Here is a 20,412-nt window from a genome sequence, read left to right on the forward strand (position 1 = left end):
AATTTCACGCGATATCTCTCGCCCTCGGGGAAACACGACGAATTCGAACACGAGGGCGAATCCCCGCCGTGGCTCTCATGCGGATACCATCTTAACGCGCGCATGCGCGGCCGATAATTGAGGATCGGCACGCGACTCAGTCAGCTGACCTGTCTTGTGATAGCCAGCTAGGCCGGAGACTCGCGAGACAGGCACGGTAGCACGGTCCTCGTCGCTGGCTGAACTTCGCGCTGGAAAACGTCGCACCTCGTCGCCGTGAGTATCCGCGGTCGAGACTCGACCGTCGACGTTTCCTCGTTCGCGCGGACGGACTCCGAGTCAACGTTTCCCCGTCGGAGCACTCCGTGCGAGCGAGCGAGCGAGCGGAGTTAGTATACCTATATCGATCCGGTGGCCACTTTGCGTGCGCCATCGTCTTCCACGATCGGGCGCGAATCCACGAAGCCGATTTCCGGCCGGGAGAGACGCGGAACGTCGATCGTCGCCGACGGCCGCCGCGATCGATCCGCGGCCGTCCGCGGACGGGAAAACGCCGCCTCGTCTCCGCCTAGCAGAAGACGGTCTTCACGGGGGCTACGCCTATTTTTTTGAATGGCCTGCTCACGTGAGTCGCGCAGCCAGCGTGTGACAGCGTGCGCTTCTCCGACAGTCCGTCTCGGCCGCACGTAATGATCGACTGTCCTGTTCGGTTTTACTCCAACGTTTTCTTGGGTCTTTCGTTTACTTCAACCGCGACAAATGATATGTATTTTTCAGGTTCTGGTGTGGACAAAAATTGCAAAAAGGCGTAAGAAGTGCGGTTTAAAGAAGCAGGCTTGTCACATACGCTTGATATATATCTGCATTATGTATTCTTTTATTTGATGTATTTAAATTGAAACAAGTGTTTTTGTTTAAATTTAAAGCGTAGATGGGAGAAAGAGAAGATATAGTTGAGGAATAATTTTCTGGCGCAAATTTATGTATAATTTGAGCTGCGGCGATCAAGATAGATAAACGTATGTCAATTTGCGCGATAGCGACTCGTTTTCCTTGAGTTTTGCAATATTTAATTCACAACCGACAGGTAGCTAGGTCATAGTTTGAAAAATCATTGGGTAAAAATTATATTCTTATGCTAGATGTAATCGGTGATAAGATAAAACATTTTTAATATCTGCCACTGAAACATTCCTTCAAATCCTGATAAAATAAAAACCTTGTTTGTAAAAAGATAATCATGTCATGTGTTACTTAAATATTTAACGTTTAGGGTATATAGTTTGATGATATTTCTCTAAATCTATATTATATAATGTAATTTTCTTCTGTCTCTCCTTAAATTCTACGTTTTATTTTAAGACGTGAAATGGCAAGAAGTATATAAAATTATAACTATAATATAATTTAATTATAATTTTATAATTTATAAGATCACAATTAAATTATATTATAGTTATAATTTTTTCCTCTGCAAAATAAAATTTTAGTTATTGAATGTACAAAGTAATAGATACAATTTCTTTTTTTTTCCAGATAAATTAAGTGTTCAAAATGACGAACCAGAGTTTAGCGAAGATTGCGCATGAGGAGCGGGAGGGCAAGTTCGGATACGTCTATGCGGTATCCGGACCTGGTTAGTTTCTAGTTCTTCTCACATGAATTTGACCTTGCTCTGTTACATACTTTTTATCTGACATTCTTCTTCGTAGTTGTCACCGCGGAAAAAATGTCTGGATCAGCTATGTACGAGCTGGTGAGAGTCGGTTATTACGAGCTGGTAGGAGAAATCATCAGATTGGAAGGTGATATGGCTACGATACAGGTAACAAGTGTACTACGTACATTTATGTTTCATCTTAGGATGTTGGAACAGTTTGAATAATCTCGCAATATGTTTAGGTCTACGAAGAAACAAGCGGCGTGACAGTTGGTGACCCCGTGCTTCGCACCGGGAAGCCGCTGTCCGTCGAATTGGGCCCTGGCATCCTCGGCAGCATCTTCGACGGTATTCAGCGTCCGTTGAAAGACATCAACGAGCTCACGGGCTCGATCTACATCCCGAAGGGTGTCAACATACCGGCGCTTTCGCGTACCGCCAGCTGGGAATTTCATCCGCATAACGTGAAAAACGGCAGCCACATCACGGGCGGTGACTTTTACGGCGTCGTATACGAGAATACTTTGGTGAAGCATTGGATGATCATGCCGCCCAAGTGCAAAGGCACAGTCACGTACGTCGCGCCCGTTGGCAACTACACTGTTGATGTAAGATTTTGTTTCTTACGTAATTTTATTCCACACTTTATATTTCCAAATTATAAATTTATGTAAGCATGTAATATCTTTGTAGGATATCGTATTGGAGACCGAATTTGATGGCGAGAGGCAGAAATACACTATGCTTCAGGTATATACTTCTATGATAACATAGGTATATGAGACTTTTGATTAATTGCTTACTGTGAATTTACGTTTGTATTCGTGCAGGTGTGGCCAGTACGTCAACCTCGCCCGGTTACTGAAAAATTGCCGGCTAATCATCCTTTACTCACTGGTCAACGAGTCTTGGACTCTCTTTTCCCGTAAGAACATCTTCGGATAAGCATATTGTAGAACGCATCGCAGAAATATTTGGAACGTGGATGCAACAGATCTGTGTTACAGATGCGTCCAAGGTGGAACCACGGCTATTCCTGGTGCTTTCGGTTGCGGTAAGACCGTCATCTCGCAGGCCTTGTCCAAGTACTCTAACTCCGATGTGATTATTTACGTCGGTTGCGGAGAACGTGGTAACGAAATGTCTGAAGTACTGCGCGATTTTCCTGAATTGACCGTGGAGATCGATGGTGTCACCGAGTCCATCATGAAACGTACCGCTCTGGTCGCCAATACGTCTAACATGCCAGTAGCCGCGCGTGAAGCGTCTATTTACACCGGTATGTGCGATACATTATTAAGAAAAACTCATCAATTCACTCGTATATAATAGTTAATGTAAATAGAACTTATTCAAGTTATAATAATAAATAATTTGTTGTTTGTGACGCAGGTATTACGCTATCTGAATATTTCCGTGATATGGGTTACAACGTGTCGATGATGGCGGACTCGACATCTCGTTGGGCTGAGGCTCTCCGAGAAATTTCAGGTCGTTTAGCTGAAATGCCTGCCGATTCTGGTTATCCTGCTTATCTCGGTGCTCGTTTAGCCAGCTTCTACGAACGCGCCGGAAGGTACGATGTCATACTTTGACATATAAAGTAGTCAAGTGACTAATAATGTGACCAAGTATCTTTCTCGAAATCATAACACATCACGGTGAATATATGTATAATATTAATTATATGTACAATCTTGGAAGAAATTTATATTAAAACAAATAGTACCTTGCCGCTAATCAATGCAACTAATATTGGATGATTCTTACGTAGAGTGAAGTGTTTGGGCAATCCAGATCGTGAAGGATCTGTTAGTATCGTCGGTGCCGTATCACCGCCAGGTGGTGACTTTTCCGATCCTGTGACCAGCGCGACGCTCGGTATTGTGCAGGTACAAAGGACATCTGCATATGAAGAAATAAAAAAGCATAATGATAAACTGATTTTTTAACGAATTATTTAATTTGTAGGTATTCTGGGGTTTGGATAAGAAACTTGCGCAACGTAAACACTTCCCGTCCATCAATTGGCTCATATCATACAGCAAGTATTTGCGAGCACTGGACGATTTCTACGACAAGAATTTCCCGGAGTTTGTCCCGCTGAGGACGAAAGTGAAGGAGATCCTGCAAGAAGAGGAGGATCTGTCGGAAATCGTGCAATTGGTAGGCAAGGCTTCGCTCGCCGAAACGGATAAAATAACGCTCGAAGTAGCAAAATTGTTGAAAGACGATTTCCTGCAACAAAACAGGTACGACATATTATCTTATAATAATTCTGTGCATGTTACATCAATATTGCAAACGGTTAAATATTACTTGAAAGAATTTCTTAATTCTTTTCTGAATCATTTTTTTTTTTAATTTCTTCTAGCTACTCGCCGTACGATCGTTTTTGTCCATTTTACAAGACCGTGGGAATGTTGCGAAATATGATCGCATTCTACGATATGGCAAGACACGCGGTAGAATCAACAGCGCAGTCCGATAATAAAATCACATGGAATGTCATCAGGGACAGTATGGGCAATATTCTCTATCAACTGAGCTCTATGAAGTTCAAGGTGGGTGAAGTTCAAACTTTAAACAAAAATCTGACTGATCTTTTCGTAACTTTAATTTTGATGTATCTCTGTCTTTTTATTAAAAACACACTTATCTGAAACTTGTAGGATCCTGTTAAGGACGGCGAGGCGAAAATCAGGTCAGACTTTGATCAGCTACACGAAGATATTCAACAGGCATTCAGGAATTTAGAGGACTAAATTCCTAACTCGTCACTTGTTAAAAGCAATTTTAAGATATTAATTGTTTCTGTAACTTGGCTCTAACATTTAAGGATGTCCCGGTCCAACTAGTGAATTGCATATAGCTTGCTAAAAATATGACTACAAGCAGCATTATCGATTACGTCATATATTATTTGCTGAATATGCGAATATATCCTTGAAAGCGTTTGAAAATGAATTGTAAATAGATTAGCCACGTTGAAATCTACTATCATGCAGCGAAATAATCGAAAGAATGTCATGTTATGCACGTGACGATTGTGACAATAAAGTGGGACATTCTTAAATGCGTTCGAAGCGTACATTTAAAGATACGCTCCGCTTCCTCGAGAGTTAACCCGCTTGGCTCGAGAACAGAGCTACTTGTAATTAATCGGATATTATCAGAGAAAGTAATTTTATCCTTCGCGCAGAAATATACTTTCGTTTTTTTCCCCGCTTTGTCAAAGGTGCAAATAACCAGAAAGTTATTCCTATATGTTTTCCGTAAATGTGTAATATAAACGAAAGTATAAAACGGCTGCCTGTTTCATCGATGATGCGCGCAGACTAGAATTATGGTATGAGAAGATACTCTTAATTACCAGTTATGTGACACGTGGATAACACGGCAGTTCTTACCTTGCAAAGAGATTGTGAATCGTGGAGTATTAAATATTGTAACATATAATGTACTATTTAAGTGCGATGAACGATAATCGCAACTGTTATTCATTAATTAAACACACTATACCTTAACGTTATAAACATGATTTAAAAGTTTAGAAAAGGACATACACACCCGCGTATACATGATACATTAGAGACAGATGATCAAGGTGCAGGGTCTTCAATATCGTGAAGATAAATACGAAAGGGAAAAAAAGAACGTGTAAACATGTTCCATTGACTTCGATATCATTTCCATTGTATGATATGTAAAAAAAAAAACAATAAAATTATGCACAAGAGGATCATGGACTTGGATACGGATATGATGATACCAAATAAGTTCTCATATACCACTCTCAATTTTTCTCGTTTTAATCATAATTATCATTATACAACAATAACCTCGCGATATTTACATCAACGGTATATTACATTCCGATATCTAATGTTTGATGAATTAAAATTTTGACTTTCTTTTTTCCATGTCTTGTATTGACAAAAATATGTTATTGCCACATGTATGTCAATTTGTATCTCAAATATGTATACATGCATGAGCAACTATACATATATGTTCATATGTGTATCCATATATACATATATGTATCCATATTGATCACATTTAAAATTTTAATTCTAAACTCAGCCTATTAGATACTCTATTCTATAATTATGTAAACAGTATTAAAAATAAAAAATAGTCAATGAACTCTGCGCGGTTCCTATGCTTCGTTTGTATCATCTGTAGACTCTTTATGTGAATCAATGCAAATTGCTTCCTTTCTCAAAATAATTTCGGCTGCACCGCCGTTTGAATTTTTCCGATAAAAAGAATATTACGTCAATGTTTTGATACTCACAGCCATGATGTTTCAACTTAAGCCAGTTACATTGACATGTTGCGTCTATTAGCGAATTCGGGCGCTTGCACTAGTGCACACTGAGTGAGAATAAGAATTAACTAAGGCTTGTTCTTAGTTAATTCTTATATTTACAGATCATTTTAAATACTTCTTACAGTAAAATGATCTGTACAGCATCTATACAGATTGTTTTATTTTTTTAAACGTGTATTTAAGCGATATTCAATCTATGAACAGAGATTATATAAACGAGCCTTAATGCGCACTCAGTGTGCACTAGTGTAAACGCCCGAATTCGCTATGTGTAATATCCAATAGGTCTTCCATGCAACAGTCATAACTACACGGCTGTTACACTTTCTATTTCACCTAATTCATTATTAAACAATACGCGTAAAATATATTTTCAAAAATTGAAAAAAATCTTTCAGTATATGTATGCATAATCAAAAGCATTTAGCACTATATTAATTGTGTTGATATGAATTAATTGATATGAATAATCGATCACTTAATAAGATCTTTATAAATTTTAATATAACATCATTCGTGTTACAGCTTACATTTTATTATCACAAAATAATTACGTAATAAAATAAAATTATTCTTCTAGACTTCCTTACAATTTCCGATTGCATTGTAAGAATTGGAATATGTGCAAAAGTTTTCACTTATCTTTTATCAGTTTTTGTTTCTAAAAAATAATTTTTAAACTTTGCGATCAGAAACTTTTACATGTTACCGTAAAATAAAATCTATTGCTGAGAGAAAATTGATATTTGAAATTAATAAATTAGTCTGTATGAATTTCTATAAAATATTCGTATTACAGCTATAAATGTGCAGTTATGACTACGGCTACGGTCAACGTGATGCTACAAATGCTTCGAAGCATTCCTGTTCTCTTTTCTTTCAATGAAGAAAGAAAGAGAAGAACGCTTCAAAGCATTTGTAGCCTCACGTTGACCGTAGCCTATATTATTAGAAGTACGCAACTTGACTTTGGAATTCAAGATACTTCAAAACTTGGTAAGACCGGTGCAGTCGCCAGAGAAAAGAACAGAATATTGGATTTCCTATAAGACAATTCAGAAATTCTAAAATTTACAGGAAGAGCCATTGACTCGCAAATTAAAGGAAGCTTAAGGACTCAAGTGTACAACGTCAGTACCGGCTGATGGCGAGGACGATATTTGCGATCTGAGTTGAAGATTCTCACGTTTCAATTGGGTAACTAATTGTTTTAGCGTCGTAATCTCTTGCCGCAGCTTCTCGTTATCGCGCAAGCATTGACCCAGGCTTTGATTAGCCGTGCGCAATTCTCCTATGTACTCGCAGGCCCTTGCTAAGATACCACCTTTACTCTGTTACGGAAAAGCAACAACACCATTAACATAATATCATTTATGCAACACGTGCATGGAAAGTGCCCCATTACGCACGCTACGCGTGCGTGAGACCACTTTCCAGGCACTTGCAACATAAAATAGGGAGTGTAAGTTGTGTGTAAAGATGAAAATTCCCAGGTGCGGAGTTTACGCCCGAGCCAAAGGCGAGTTACTCGCCTTCGGCTCGTGCGTAAACTCCGCACCCGGGAATTTTCATCTTACCTCACTTGTTACACAAATAACTATTGAATGATCATACGACAAGAATTTCACTTGACTATACCTGAGTTTCATAGTTGCTTTTCCCTTCAGTAATACCACTGCCGCTGCTACTAGTGGTATTAGTCCCGGTATTGCAGTCAGGGATGATCTTGCCCAACTTTGTAATCCAATTGTTTATTTTATCTCTACGCCGGCGCTCCACTTCGTTGTGCGTTGCTCTCCGCCTGTCGTCTCTCTAAGAGAAGGTAAAAAAAAATAACTTTGCACACTACGGAAATAAAGTAATAATCCATTATAAGGTAATAATGATATATCAAACCTTTTTCAAGCCAGGAGCGCAACTCCTTGGGTTTTCTATCTGCAACGTGGTTGCTCTCGGCACCAAGGATCTCGACGTCTGAGCTGTGGTAAAGACATCGTTGGCATTCCCGATAACATAAAACTGGCCATTCAAAGGTGACGTTAGAACCTGTACAGTATTGTTCCCTGGTTGCGATACAGGCAGCTCTATCTCATTGGCCGACTGTATAGCCGCCGTGCCGTTCACCTGGACAACTCGGTACGCTAAAGTCTCTGGATAACGCATCTCGTCCTCTCCGACAGGTTCCTCTGAGAGAAATAGAATACGCCACAATAAAGATTGATGTTTAACGACATAGCCGTCACAGTCATTGTGTTAAATCCGAATGTGGATGCTGATATAGCTCAAGGCTCAAGGATCTCAATGAAAGTGGCTTGTTTCTCACCTTCGCAGTTTACTATCTCCGCTTCCTCTATAACGATCCCCGTCGTGCCGCTGCTGCCGTCGTCCTTCACGGCGCTGCAAAATCAAACAACGCTTTCAGACGCGATATCATCTAATCTCAACGCGGCTGCATGCTACACGTGTATTACTTCGACGACTGTGTCAGTCGGTCCTATACGGCGTAAGTTAAGTGCGCACTGTGCACTAAGTGACGATGACCTTGAGGAGACCTCGAGCGAGACGGAAAGGATGGGTGTTCGCAATATCGGGCGATCGATATCTAACGTAAACGCTACCTGACATCTTGCTGTTCGAGCTGCTGTTCCAAAATGTCCATTCCTCGTCGCCGAAAAAAAAAAACGTTTGAATTTGTCGAAATTCACGTGAGCTGGTCACGGGACACGGCAACGAGGTCATGTGGTGCACAAGATGGCGTCGGGCGCCGCGCGCGCCGCCCAACGGCGCGCCAACGAACGTCCCCTAACCTTATCGACGATTACCGTCGGGGTTAAAAGTCCGTCGTGTTTTAAGAAGTGACCGTGGTTCTCGGGGAGCGGCACCGTCGCACTCCCATCCCTTCCCTCCTCTTTCGACCCAACTTCTCTCCGCGAAGGTCCACCTCCGCGCGCGCGCGCGCGTGTCTCTCGTTATGTTTTCGCCCGCCGGAATTTTGCGCGGAAACGTTGGGCGTGAGTAGTTGACGAGTCACGCGACACGTGGCTTTGCTCACCGGAGCGACCCGCCAAGAAGCGCGCGAAGAAGCGTCGCAGTCCGTTCCCGCCGAGATCGCGAGGCTTCCTCGACGTCCGTCAAAATGACCAGGTGAGCGGCGCGAGCCGTTGGAGGTTAGGTCCGTTCGCGCGGTAGTCTTCCTACGAGGGCTACGAGTTTTCCCGCCTCGTCGGCGGAATACCCGCGACGGACGTCGTGTCTCGCTCTCGGAATTCGTCGGTCGTCTCGCCTTGTAAGGTCACCTGTGTGTTGAATTTTCAGGTCGAAAATAGAGCTGGGCGACGTGACACCGCACAACATAAAGCAGCTGAAATTGCTCAACCAAGTCGTATTCCCGGTCTCGTACAACGAAAAGTTTTACAAGGACGTACTGGAAGCCGGAGAACTCGCCAAATTAGCGTACTACAATGACATAGTGGTAGATAGATCTCAAACGATTTTTTGTTTAGCATTACGGTTTTTTTAATTTTGCTCACTGAGTACCGGTGGTTCAAGGAACGTTACACTATTCGTATAACTCGATAAGAGTAGCTAATTCAAACAGGAATTAATTGAGGAGAATCCATGCTATTACTAATAGATATTTGAAGTACTTTTCGCAAACCGAAGAAGTTCCAAGATTATTGATATAATACTAATTTTTAGTTTGAATAAAATACAGATCTTGATTTGTGTGTCATGACTTTCAGGTTGGTGCAGTCTGCTGCCGTGTAGATACTTCAGAAAATTCTAGGCGTTTATATATAATGACTTTGGGTTGTCTCTACCCTTATAGAAGATTAGGAATTGGCACTGTTATGGTCCAGCACGTTTTAAACTACGTTAATAAGGATGGCAATTTCGATTCTATCTTTTTGTGAGTACGGCTTGTGCAATTGTTTTATTGTGACATACTTATCTTGGAAGAGTATAGTTTTATAAATAAATGTAATTCGATATTCGCAGACACGTTCAAATAAGTAATGAGGGCGCGATTGATTTTTATAAGAAATTCGGATTCGAAGTTGTTGAAACTAAAGAGCATTACTATAAGAGAATAGAACCGGCGGACGCTCATGTGCTGCAGAAAACGCTGCGTCCACGAACGAATCAAACGAATCATCAAACGGTCAACTAACAAGTAGTATTGTTCATTAATTTATCTTTTTCATAATTTAGAATCTACACACGTTTCCATGTTCTGTCAATAAAGTCATTTTATATTATATCTGCATGGTGTGAGTCAAATTAATCTTTCCTACTTGTGCCGTATACAAAAAACATTAACTGTGGATTAAGAATTGAAATTATAACGAGAAGTTAAAAAAAAAAAGAAGAAAAATACGAGATATTTCCTCTGAAGAAGCAGGAGTGTAGTTTCTGTAGATCATTTTTATTGTCCATCAATCTCTATTCAAATGCACTTAAAAATTTGTACACAATATATTTAAGCCTTCTTTCTTATAAAATTGTAGTGATTAAAACGATTACATGCATATTGAAAAATATATTTGTAAGAAATAAGTATATTGCACATTGGATATCTTACATATCAAAAATTGTCATGTAAAATGAATATTACAGGAATAAGTGCACGCGCGCGCAGAGAAACGTGCAAAGAAACATTTTCATTTGTTATCTAACGTAATATTTTGTATAATGCCTCATAAATATATTCGTAGAGAAATACACGTTTTTACATATATAAAAAAAACAGAATAAATAAATACTATATGTCTGTCTTTTTATATGTACAGGACGTTCTTTGCTAATATGTGGTCGGATATCAGATTCGAAACATCCTACATTCTAATTTAGATAATGCCATATAATACGACAATATATGACAATACATCAATGTGACAACAATAATAACTAGTGCAGCTAATACAGTAGAAAACCGCTAGTGTAAAGCATTATCTGTTAGCCCTAGCTCCTGGAATGTTACAAAATATAATTAAGCCGCAAAAAACAATGACAGATATTTAGATATATCGCCTTCAGATATACTTATATTCGCTGTATAAATAGGTGTTGCTGCAACTGACTGAAGTACATCTGCTCATTCTAGATCAATATATATAATATATATATATATTTTTTTTTTTTAACAGTAATAGTTTTTTTTTAAATATTGGACAGTTATAGTTCCAGCAACTCTTTTATCCTTGCGGCACAGACCTCTGAGCCTTCCATCGCTTCTTTCGAAGCCTACAAACAACAAAGTTAAAGTTAAAATACAATGAAATGTTGCGATTCATATTGCATTGATTCATATACGCTAGAAATGAAAGTTTCACCTGCAAAAGATTAAGAAATCCGTGCGGCAAGCCCGGCAAAATATCCAGCGTAACTTTATTGCCAAGTGAGCGAAGCTTCCTCGCAAACATAATGCAATCATCGAGAGTAGGATCAAGATGACACGTCTAGAAACGAACCATTATATATAAAGTGTCCTAAAATTCTCAATAGTAGTTAAAGTATATTATGTTTTATACATTATTAGATTGTAACAAGAATCTAGAAAATTACCAGTATCTTTATGGGCGGGATATTAGCTAACATATTATCTGGTGCGAGATAAGGGCTCAAAAAGGGGTCCCTCGATATCGTAAAAACGAACTCCTCGGAAGAAATGGCGTTCTCCATATTGAGTTCCCTGCTATCCTTACTACTTCTTCTACCGAAGGACCACCCGAACAAGGACCATGACTTGTTACTTTGTCCTGAATTGTTACCATTTCTACTGACACTGCCGTTCCTCGCAGCAGGCGACGACGTGGAAGCAAGGCCGGAATTTCTGTACATATTTAAAAATCGGCTGATATATTCTTGAGACTTCGCCTGCACTTTCGGACACTCAGTACCTGTTGCATTAAAAGATACCGCATTATTGTACACTCGAGATGCATAGATATGTATATGATAATGAATACTATAAGATGATTGATTTATATATACCGTCGACTTCTGTCAAGCTGACAGAATTTAACGTCGAATCAGACGGAAGGGATACTAATTTCTGATCATCGTTTGCGCCGTCTCCGTTTGGACTCAGGGCTAATGCTATAAGGTCACTTTCGCTGACTTCTGCAAAAGACTCTGTATCCGACTTGACGTCTTCTTCATTATCGTATTCTCTGCTGTACACAAATTAATTATATGTAAAATATAAAACGTTTTCATGAAATGTGTACACAGATTCGTGAGAGTATTTTTACGATTGATTTTTGCTATATGTGTTTCTAAAAACATGTCGATTAAGATACGATATAATTTTCATTAAAACCTTACTTTGTGGGTTTCTTGTCAGGTTGTACCGAATAAGCCTTCAAGCATCGTAACATAAAACCGAACGGTAGTAACGGATCCGTGAGACAGAGCATACGAGAGGGCGACGGGACAAACTCGATGCGTACCGGTGTATACGCCATAAAAATACCGTCCGGTTTCCTTATATTTAATTGCATACATTTCAAAGTAGTTCCTAAGTTCAAGTTCCCTCCCGCAGAATCGCCTGTCAAGACGTCGATTATAAGGCTCTCGAGTTTATATTCAATCGATAGAGAGAGAAACGTGAAAGATAAATTTCTTTTTGACTTACCGACAAGTATCACTTTCTTCGCTGTACTCCCGAGTAAAGTGTTTGCATGCTTTAACGCCCACGCATAAGCATACAGCACTTCTTCGAGCGCGCGAGGATAAGGTGCCTCTGGAGCTAGACTGTAATCTATGCTCAAGATTGGCACGCCGAGCGTCACAGTCCAGTTTCGTAGATACATCTCGTGCGATCGTGAAGTCTGCGACACGAATCCGCCCCCGTGAGTATGAATAATCAGTTCGTCGCAGAGACCGCATAATTCTCCTCCTATACCCCCAGATCCAACCTTTAATAAAGTGTTGTCAATGAAAAATATTATTCACTAACATCACAGCTAAAGCTTCTCTATAAGTCTATATTAAGTTCTGTAACTTATACCTCAGTATATAGTAAGATATAGTCAGTTAAATGAATCGTACAGTACTTCCGATACTCTATAAACACATTAATATTTTACGTACCATTCCTAGACGCCGTTTGGAGCTCAACAGCCTAACGTGGATCGGTTTCTTCCCGATGTGACTACTTGGTATTGGAATTGAAACGGTCCCGCCATCCAAAGTGGGTAGAATTAATTCCTCGGGCGGAATAGATATCACTTGATTGATTGCTAAGTTTGAGGTGTTCATCATGTTCATTATTGCTAAAACGAAGATAAAAAAAATTTCATTAATTCAATATACAAGCGAGATAATTTAAATATCTAAACGGCATCTTAATTGCTGCAGCATAAATAAAGCTTTTCGGATGCAGGACATTCGATATTGAAGTGTACTAAATATCTTTGTTATTTTTCCTTATTTCTTACCAGATTCGCTCAGAAACCAAAACGCCTGGCAGAAAGAAATGTCAGCGTGCTGAGATATATTAACAATACGGCGTGCTCTTGCTTCAGGATCCAATAAATACTTAACGGAATTAGTGCATCGTCCTAATAGAGTACCATTGCTGTAGTACATCTCGCTGAAGGACGCCATAAAGAACGACAGCGTTTTTAATACATGTCTTAAACTATCGCAAAACTGAAAAAAAAAATATTTTAGATAAATAAACAATTTGACATTTCGGATAACTTTGATTCAGGGTTAATGCTATATGAGTTAATAGTATATGACACACTCGTGAATAAATAACATATAAGGTTTGTTCGCGTCGCATATTCCAATAAACACCAAGAGCATTTGGATCACGGATAAAAGGTGGCGATTGGAGCAGATGAGTTTTTTTGGAGTGCGTTGGAATGATTAGGAGCATGGTGGGGCATGCGACGCGAACAAACCTTATATGTTATTTATTCACAAGTGTGTCATATACTATTTGCAAGTACCTGAAACCCTAAACACCTGCCGTAAAAGCAGTACTGATTAATATTCTCTGCATTATTGAGAAGTTCTTGAATACTGTATTGCTCCAGCGGGAACAGCGACAGTTTTCCATCGTCCAACACCTCCGTACTCCACGAGTACATTAGTTTCAACTGCTGCAAGCACGTATGAAGCGACGCCATCAGCTGGGAGCACGCCTCTATTTCCCTGAAAAAAAAAACCCAGGATCAAATCAGTCCATCGTCTCGCGGCGCGCGGAAGCGAATGTAGTAGTTACGCGGCATCTCTACGACGCGCGACGTATACAATTACTTCATGTAGTAGCTCTTCCGGAAGAACACGGAATCCTTCTGATTGTACATCTGCCGGCAGACCAAACCGGAGTACATGATACACCTGTCGACCAACGAGAGGAAGCTCCTGTACCCGTTCCCGGGGGTCTCCTCGTCGAAGTCGAAGTGCGGCGCGAACCTGGCGATCTCCCGGTAGAGCGGCTGCAGCTGGGTCAGGTAATCCAGGATCGCCATGAGGGCGGCCCTGATCCGGACGCCGTTCTTATCCTGGTGGGGCGCAAAGTACTCCACATTGGCCTGGCACAAATCGCGCAACGCGCCCCACTGCAGGGGCTCGAAATCCTCGAACGGTCTCTCGAAGTCATCGTTGAACGTCGACATTTGGAACGATTCTCTGAACGATGACTGGGCCCGATTGTCTCTCTCTTCTCTCTCTCCCCTCTCCCTCTTGCTCTCCAGCAGCGCCGGGACTCTACGCCGCGATCAACCGTCGACGATCTAATAACGGTCAGAACGAACCTTGACCCTGTCACGCATCCTAGACTACCGGTTGCCCGACGTGACCTGCCGGCGTGTCATAACGGACTGTGATCCCGCGCGCACGGCGATCGGGGATCGCGGCCTATGTCAGCGGTAGGCTCGACGCGTGCATCGCGCGGATGACGCCGATGACGCGACGCGCGATTCAGGTTAATCCGACTGCTCGAGACGCCGCTACGTAGTTACTCTGGCCCGTTTGCCCAGTGGATCGAATTCGCGAGGGTCAAAGACGATCGCGATTCACGCCGCGCTATACCGGGCGACGCTGCGATCAATCCCGCTCCGGGGTGGCGCGAAGAATCGCGCGCGCTTGACGGCGATGACGACTCGCGCGAGGAGACGCGACGCGCGGACTCGCGGAAATGAGACCGCGGCACCGCGCTCCAGTTTCTCTCCTCCCCGAAGCGTCCGTCCCACTCGCGACTGTGTCGCGTAATATATGTGTCATATCAGACAGCCCCCGAGAACGGGAGCGGGGATGCGCAATAAAGTTTTCTCGGTCAAGCGGGGAAAATCGACGGGATGAGCTGACATTAGATAAGACACGCGCTGCGTGTCTTTATTTTTATATTTATGCTTCATAAAAAAGCGTTGGAGTTGACGATTATATGTATTAAAGGTCCCTCCTCTGAGATCCGCCCTACATATGTTTTCCGAGCGATATGCAGAAACGCGCATGCATCTCTCCCTCGTTGTGTGTTTAATTGAATGATAATCCAATGAGGATAAATAATAAATAATGAATAGTAAATAGGAAGGAAATAGTAAACAGCTGGGGAGTGATATAATAAATGATTAATTATCATAATGAGTAAATGATGTAATAATCCCGAGCGAGATATATGTTATTGTAGTTATAGCAAACTCGATTTTAAATTCGCATCAGAACATCGAGATATAATTATATCTGCAATTTTACGTATCGATGTAATACAAGCGACATTTAAAGATTTTAAAGAATTGAAATACATAAAATAAATAAAATATGTAATATATAATGTGGGCGTAAATGTAGGAAATATTAATAAACGGAATTATATTTTGAAATCTGAAAGCGGATATGAAAGAGGCGACGATGGTCGGATTAATTTATTAGAGTCCTCCGAAAAAGATTCTACGATGCTCATTGATTGCGAGAAGTTAATTAATTTAATACTAAGTTAATTAATTTAATATTAATATTAATATGAAATAAATTAACTTAACTTATTAATAATCTCTTTAGCGCAAAATTTTTTATCAACGTGATTAATATAAAATCAATTATTTCTATACTTTTAACGTTAAATAGGTATATATATCTCGAGATATGATGATTAAACAGAAATGCGCTTCGATCGATCAGTAGGGGCGTAGGAATTGCTCGGACAAACAACAGCGATGACACACCGAGTCTTAATGAGAAAGAGTTCATTAATAAGAGAGATAAGAGAGAAACTCGGTGAGGCGTGGCGACCGTCTGGATTTTTAAAAAATTCAGTTCAGCAACCTCTGCTCCTCAATGCGGCTTTGTTATAATCGAAATTTTGACATCGTTATTTATCGTATTTTTTATCGTTATCTCACCTGTGGGTAAGAAAAGGAATTTACGCGACTGAAGCGCAATTACGTATACGCTTTATATAAATTATAGCCTGAAGGCTGAACGCTCGTTGACGCTGCCAATGCCATCGACCTTAGAAGCAACACGTTATCACCGATCGTCAGGATTGTCAAGATCATTATCGCGCCGAGAGATTAAGAGAAATAGATGCAATACGCACGGAAAAGTATGACCATGTGCCCTCAAGGCGAGAATATCACAGCCGCGTAGGTATACGATCGTAGTTTTGACGCGAGACTATCCTTTAGACGCGCAACACGTCATCGCCACGCTGGCGATATCGCGTTAAAATACCATTTCTTTTAGAATTTCATTAGTCAATCGCGGAAGAGCGTACAGATAACGAAACGCGAACAAGGCAACAAAGAAAAAATATAGTACGAACGCCGCGAATATTTATATACGAATGAAGCGGGAACGCTTTCGAAAAAATAGCGAAAGCGACGCGCGTGTTGTCGCGCGTGGGATTTTCATTATCTTGTATCTTGTTATTTGCTTAATTGCAAAAAACGCTGACGCATATGCGTTCTCCGTATCGTTCCGTGTGTATAATTTGACGCATGCAAACTCTGTTTCGGCTAGTAAAGTTATCTAACGACCTCCCCTTTATTATCACGCTCAGATATAAAATGTCTCAAATAACCAAATCTGAAGAACAGATAATATCTCATACTAAGTGTCCGCCATAGATTTTGTCAGTATAAAGCGCTAAAAATATAACGGAATCTATTAGCGGAATATGATGGCAGACTTATCCCTTATAGAAATTTATGCAACACGTGCATGGAAAGTGGCCCATTACGCACGCTACGCGTGCGTGATAGACCACTTTCCAGGCACTTGCAACATAAAATAGGGTGTGTAAGTAAGCCGTGCGTAAAGATGAAAATTCCCGGGTGCGTCAACTCCGCACCCGGGAATTTTTATCTTACAGCACTTGTTACACAAATAACTATTAATACTGTGATTTTTTGGTTAGTAATTAATCACTTAAAAACACTATTAAAAGCACTGTTAATAGTGCTTTTAAATAATTAATCACTAGCCAAAAAATCACTTACAGTATTAAATTTCTATAAGGGATTGCAGAAATTGGATAATGATTGAGTAGAATCTACGCATTTAAATGATTCCAATTAAATTGATTACGAAATGGCAGATTCTGCTTATGTCAATGATTTCAGATTATATCGGCAAATTCTGCTGGTAAAGCACGTGTTTAATGCGTAGTTGATGCCGCTCTGCTGCAATCCTGCTTGAACCTGCTAATAATTTGCTTACTAGACAGATATACTGTAACATATATTAATATGTAATAACGACTGATAAACTAATAAAAGAGATAATACAATTATATAACAGTATTAGATAATATAATCATATAATAAAAAATATAGATATAATAAAGATGATTTAATCATATTATACAAATGAACGTCTTTTGTATTATATATTCATCATAGTTACGTTACGTAAAGCTTCTGGGTAGAAACGTAATTAATTTCAATCAGTATAATCACTGGATTTAACAGATAAAACAATTTAATAGATATCAGAATTACGTAAGGACTTATGTAAAGAGCTTGTTTTAAGCAAATCCGATTTATGCCCGCTTTGATGTACCTTCATCGCGAGACGCAACTGCAATGAAACACGCGGTCGGGAGATTCTTTATAATTTATTTATTGATAAGTAAAATTACATATATCCACAAACACAATACGTTCTTTTCACGGGGTGTAATAATGCGTTAAAACTTGTGAGCGGCGAGGAGAAATACCTGCGAAGGAGAAAGAGGGATGAGGAGAGTTTGCTTTTCTTTTTTTTTTTTAGTCTTTCGAAAGTCTGCCCCCTTTTGTGTCTCTCGTGAACAATAGCAAACCAGCGGCACCTGCTCTCGCGATCGCGATTGTCAATAAATAAAAGAAGAGACGAAGGAAGAATCCCGAAGGGTTTCGTTCGCGATGCAGAAACGAATAAGCCTGGAATTTGCAAGACACACTTCGACGCGATATGGAACCTAATCTAAAATAAAAATGAATCCGTGTTATGAGTCGGTTTCATTTCTGAGTCCTTCGATTCCTGACAATTCTTTCGAAAATCGAAAGATCTGCCCGTTACATACGTTATAATGCGTATAAAATGCGTGATGTACATATTTAAAAGCATATAAACATTTATTACATCTGGATAGCCAAATTTGCAGCAAACATCTGTCGAGGACAGACTTTTGAAAGTGTTTGCTGCAAATTTTTGATAGAATGCCAGCAGAAATATAACAGAATCTATAACAGAATATAATGGCAGATTGACTGTGTAGAAACCGAGCAGAATATGCCATTTTGCAACTATTTAAATGATGTATTTAAACATTTACGAAATGACAGATTCTACTCAGTTTCTGCCGGCAAAGTTTAATGCAGACACATATGATACCGGAACTGTTGTGAGCAAATCTGAGCAAATCTGCTGCCAATCTGTTGTCATATTGCGGACAATTCGCTTACTGGGACACATATGTATTGTATGTATACGATGAGTCAACTATTCCATGCATAAAAAAAAATGCAATATCATTTTTTGTGTAAAACAAGTTCTCGGCATGATAATGCGATTGAAATTCCAACGACACACGCTGCAGATACTCTCACAGAACGATCGTTTGTAGCTTTTCAACTGATACAATTTAGTCTCACTAACGTATAATCAAATGTTCTCGCTACGGATTTGCCATTGTTCACAGAAAGAGAAAGCGAAACCTTTCACGCGTAATGATAATTCGTCAGAGTTTGGAATTTTCGATACGCTACGATAAGAAACGTAACGGGGGCAATTACTTAAGTTGCCCTTGCGCCACGCACTGTCTGTATTATACGACCGTGTCGTAAATAATGATACGAATGAATTTCTTTTCGCTGTTAACTTATCTTTTTGATAACGGAAGCTAAATCGGATTCCCGATTGTGGATTTCCGATCCGAGGAGGTTTCTAACCGGGCTGTTATCGCATCGCGCAAAGGTCAACGAATATATGATACGTTTTTCGGAATCGAAGATAACAGTGCGAGGACACGTAATCGTGCTGTTCGATAAACCGTCCGAAGATGATGAGGATGACGCGAGGAGATACCGAAAAAACTGTAAAAATAAAGTCCAGTTTTTTTGTCTCATTATTATACTCTTTCTCCATCTCTGGACTCGCTAATTCTCTGGACTGCGACTTGAAGGACGTATATTTCTTTTTTTTTCTTCTCCTTCACGTCTCACATGGCTTTTAAGCTAAGTTTCAGTTATCTCGATATAATATATATATATATATACTTATTACCTCTTTACAAAAATCAATTCTTAAACTTATACGTACGGAGGTGGCCCGATGCAAATTCACAGTATCTTGAAGCGCACACACCGACCTTCTTTTCTCTCCCTCTCTCTCTTCTCTCTCTCCTTCTATCTTTTCCCGCTACAATCGAATCACCGAAACATGATATGCTCCGAGACTATTGGCTAATACTGATACCTCCCCGATATCTTCTACAAAAGTCATCGGGAGAGCATTGGACCGTTGTTGCCTGCGTATGGCGTAATCTCGCGTTTTCACTCTGGGTAAAAATCGGCGAATCGACTTTGCATGCTTGTACACGCTTGAAATACAGTGTTCCAAATCGCTGCTTGCTTTGCACTTAATCGCGATTAAATTTAACGAACGATATATGTATATTATGTATATATATGTACGCACGCCGATCACAAATTATCCTCAATACAGGCCAATCGTAATGATTGCAAACTATCTTTCTGCGAGAGCAGCTCTAGCTTTGTGAGCCTTAGAAAAATAATAAGTCCCTTTACAATCGCTTAAGGTCTTCAGCATCTGTGAATCCGTATCAAGGTCAGATTTTTTTCCTTTCACATGCGATGTTATCTCCATATTGTTTAACGACTATATACGCTATAGGTACATAATGTTTAATTTAATATGTATACATGTATATGCATGTGTATATCCATATATATATATATTTATATATATATTTGTATAT

The 20,412-nt window shown here is 40.0% G+C and overlaps 4 protein-coding genes across 6 annotated transcripts; 2 read left to right on the forward strand and 2 right to left on the reverse strand.

Moving 5' to 3' along the window:
- The first annotated feature begins 146 nt into the window (after window positions 1–146).
- Window positions 147–5,379, forward strand: LOC112459655 (V-type proton ATPase catalytic subunit A). Its single transcript, XM_025023876.1, has 12 exons — window positions 147–255; window positions 1,516–1,615; window positions 1,692–1,804; window positions 1,882–2,247; window positions 2,333–2,389; window positions 2,470–2,564; window positions 2,647–2,918; window positions 3,032–3,215; window positions 3,414–3,531; window positions 3,611–3,891; window positions 4,014–4,203; window positions 4,312–5,379. The coding sequence occupies exons 2-12, from the start codon at window positions 1,534–1,536 to the stop codon at window positions 4,402–4,404; spliced, it is 1,851 nt and encodes a 616-aa protein (XP_024879644.1). The 5' UTR covers window positions 147–255; window positions 1,516–1,533; the 3' UTR covers window positions 4,405–5,379.
- Window positions 5,380–5,427: 48 nt separating this feature from the next.
- On the reverse strand, window positions 5,428–8,732 carry LOC112459656 (upstream stimulatory factor 2-like). Of its 2 annotated transcripts, none has more exons than XM_025023877.1 (5): window positions 8,594–8,732; window positions 8,299–8,372; window positions 7,872–8,161; window positions 7,614–7,787; window positions 5,428–7,306 (listed from the first exon to the last, which is right to left on the reverse strand). In XM_025023877.1, the coding sequence occupies exons 1-5, from the start codon at window positions 8,632–8,634 to the stop codon at window positions 7,085–7,087; spliced, it is 801 nt and encodes a 266-aa protein (XP_024879645.1). In that variant the 5' UTR covers window positions 8,635–8,732; the 3' UTR covers window positions 5,428–7,084. The 2 variants fall into 2 exon arrangements, with proteins under 2 accessions (XP_024879645.1, XP_024879646.1); XM_025023878.1 differs by having other exon boundaries at window positions 8,447–8,695.
- Window positions 8,733–8,878: 146 nt separating this feature from the next.
- On the forward strand, window positions 8,879–10,236 carry LOC112459657 (probable N-acetyltransferase san). The gene is made up of 4 exons (XM_025023879.1): window positions 8,879–9,119; window positions 9,291–9,447; window positions 9,719–9,885; window positions 9,975–10,236. The coding sequence occupies exons 1-4, from the start codon at window positions 9,112–9,114 to the stop codon at window positions 10,144–10,146; spliced, it is 504 nt and encodes a 167-aa protein (XP_024879647.1). The 5' UTR covers window positions 8,879–9,111; the 3' UTR covers window positions 10,147–10,236.
- Window positions 10,237–10,514: 278 nt separating this feature from the next.
- On the reverse strand, window positions 10,515–15,511 carry LOC112459654 (hormone-sensitive lipase). 2 transcript variants are annotated; one of them, XM_025023874.1, is made up of 10 exons: window positions 14,247–15,511; window positions 13,937–14,141; window positions 13,418–13,631; window positions 13,071–13,252; window positions 12,613–12,895; window positions 12,303–12,525; window positions 11,970–12,148; window positions 11,541–11,875; window positions 11,309–11,434; window positions 10,515–11,219 (listed from the first exon to the last, which is right to left on the reverse strand). In XM_025023874.1, exons 1-10 carry the CDS (start codon window positions 14,606–14,608, stop codon window positions 11,151–11,153), a joined length of 2,178 nt encoding a protein of 725 aa, XP_024879642.1. In that variant the 5' UTR covers window positions 14,609–15,511; the 3' UTR covers window positions 10,515–11,150. The 2 variants fall into 2 exon arrangements, with proteins under 2 accessions (XP_024879642.1, XP_024879641.1); XM_025023873.1 differs by having other exon boundaries at window positions 11,970–12,151; window positions 14,247–15,503.
- Window positions 15,512–20,412: the final 4,901 nt, after the last annotated feature.

The sequence above is a fragment of the Temnothorax curvispinosus genome, unplaced genomic scaffold (assembly GCF_003070985.1).
Source record: "Temnothorax curvispinosus isolate PA1 unplaced genomic scaffold, ASM307098v1 QBEX01010036.1, whole genome shotgun sequence".
NCBI lineage: Eukaryota > Metazoa > Arthropoda > Insecta > Hymenoptera > Formicidae > Temnothorax > Temnothorax curvispinosus.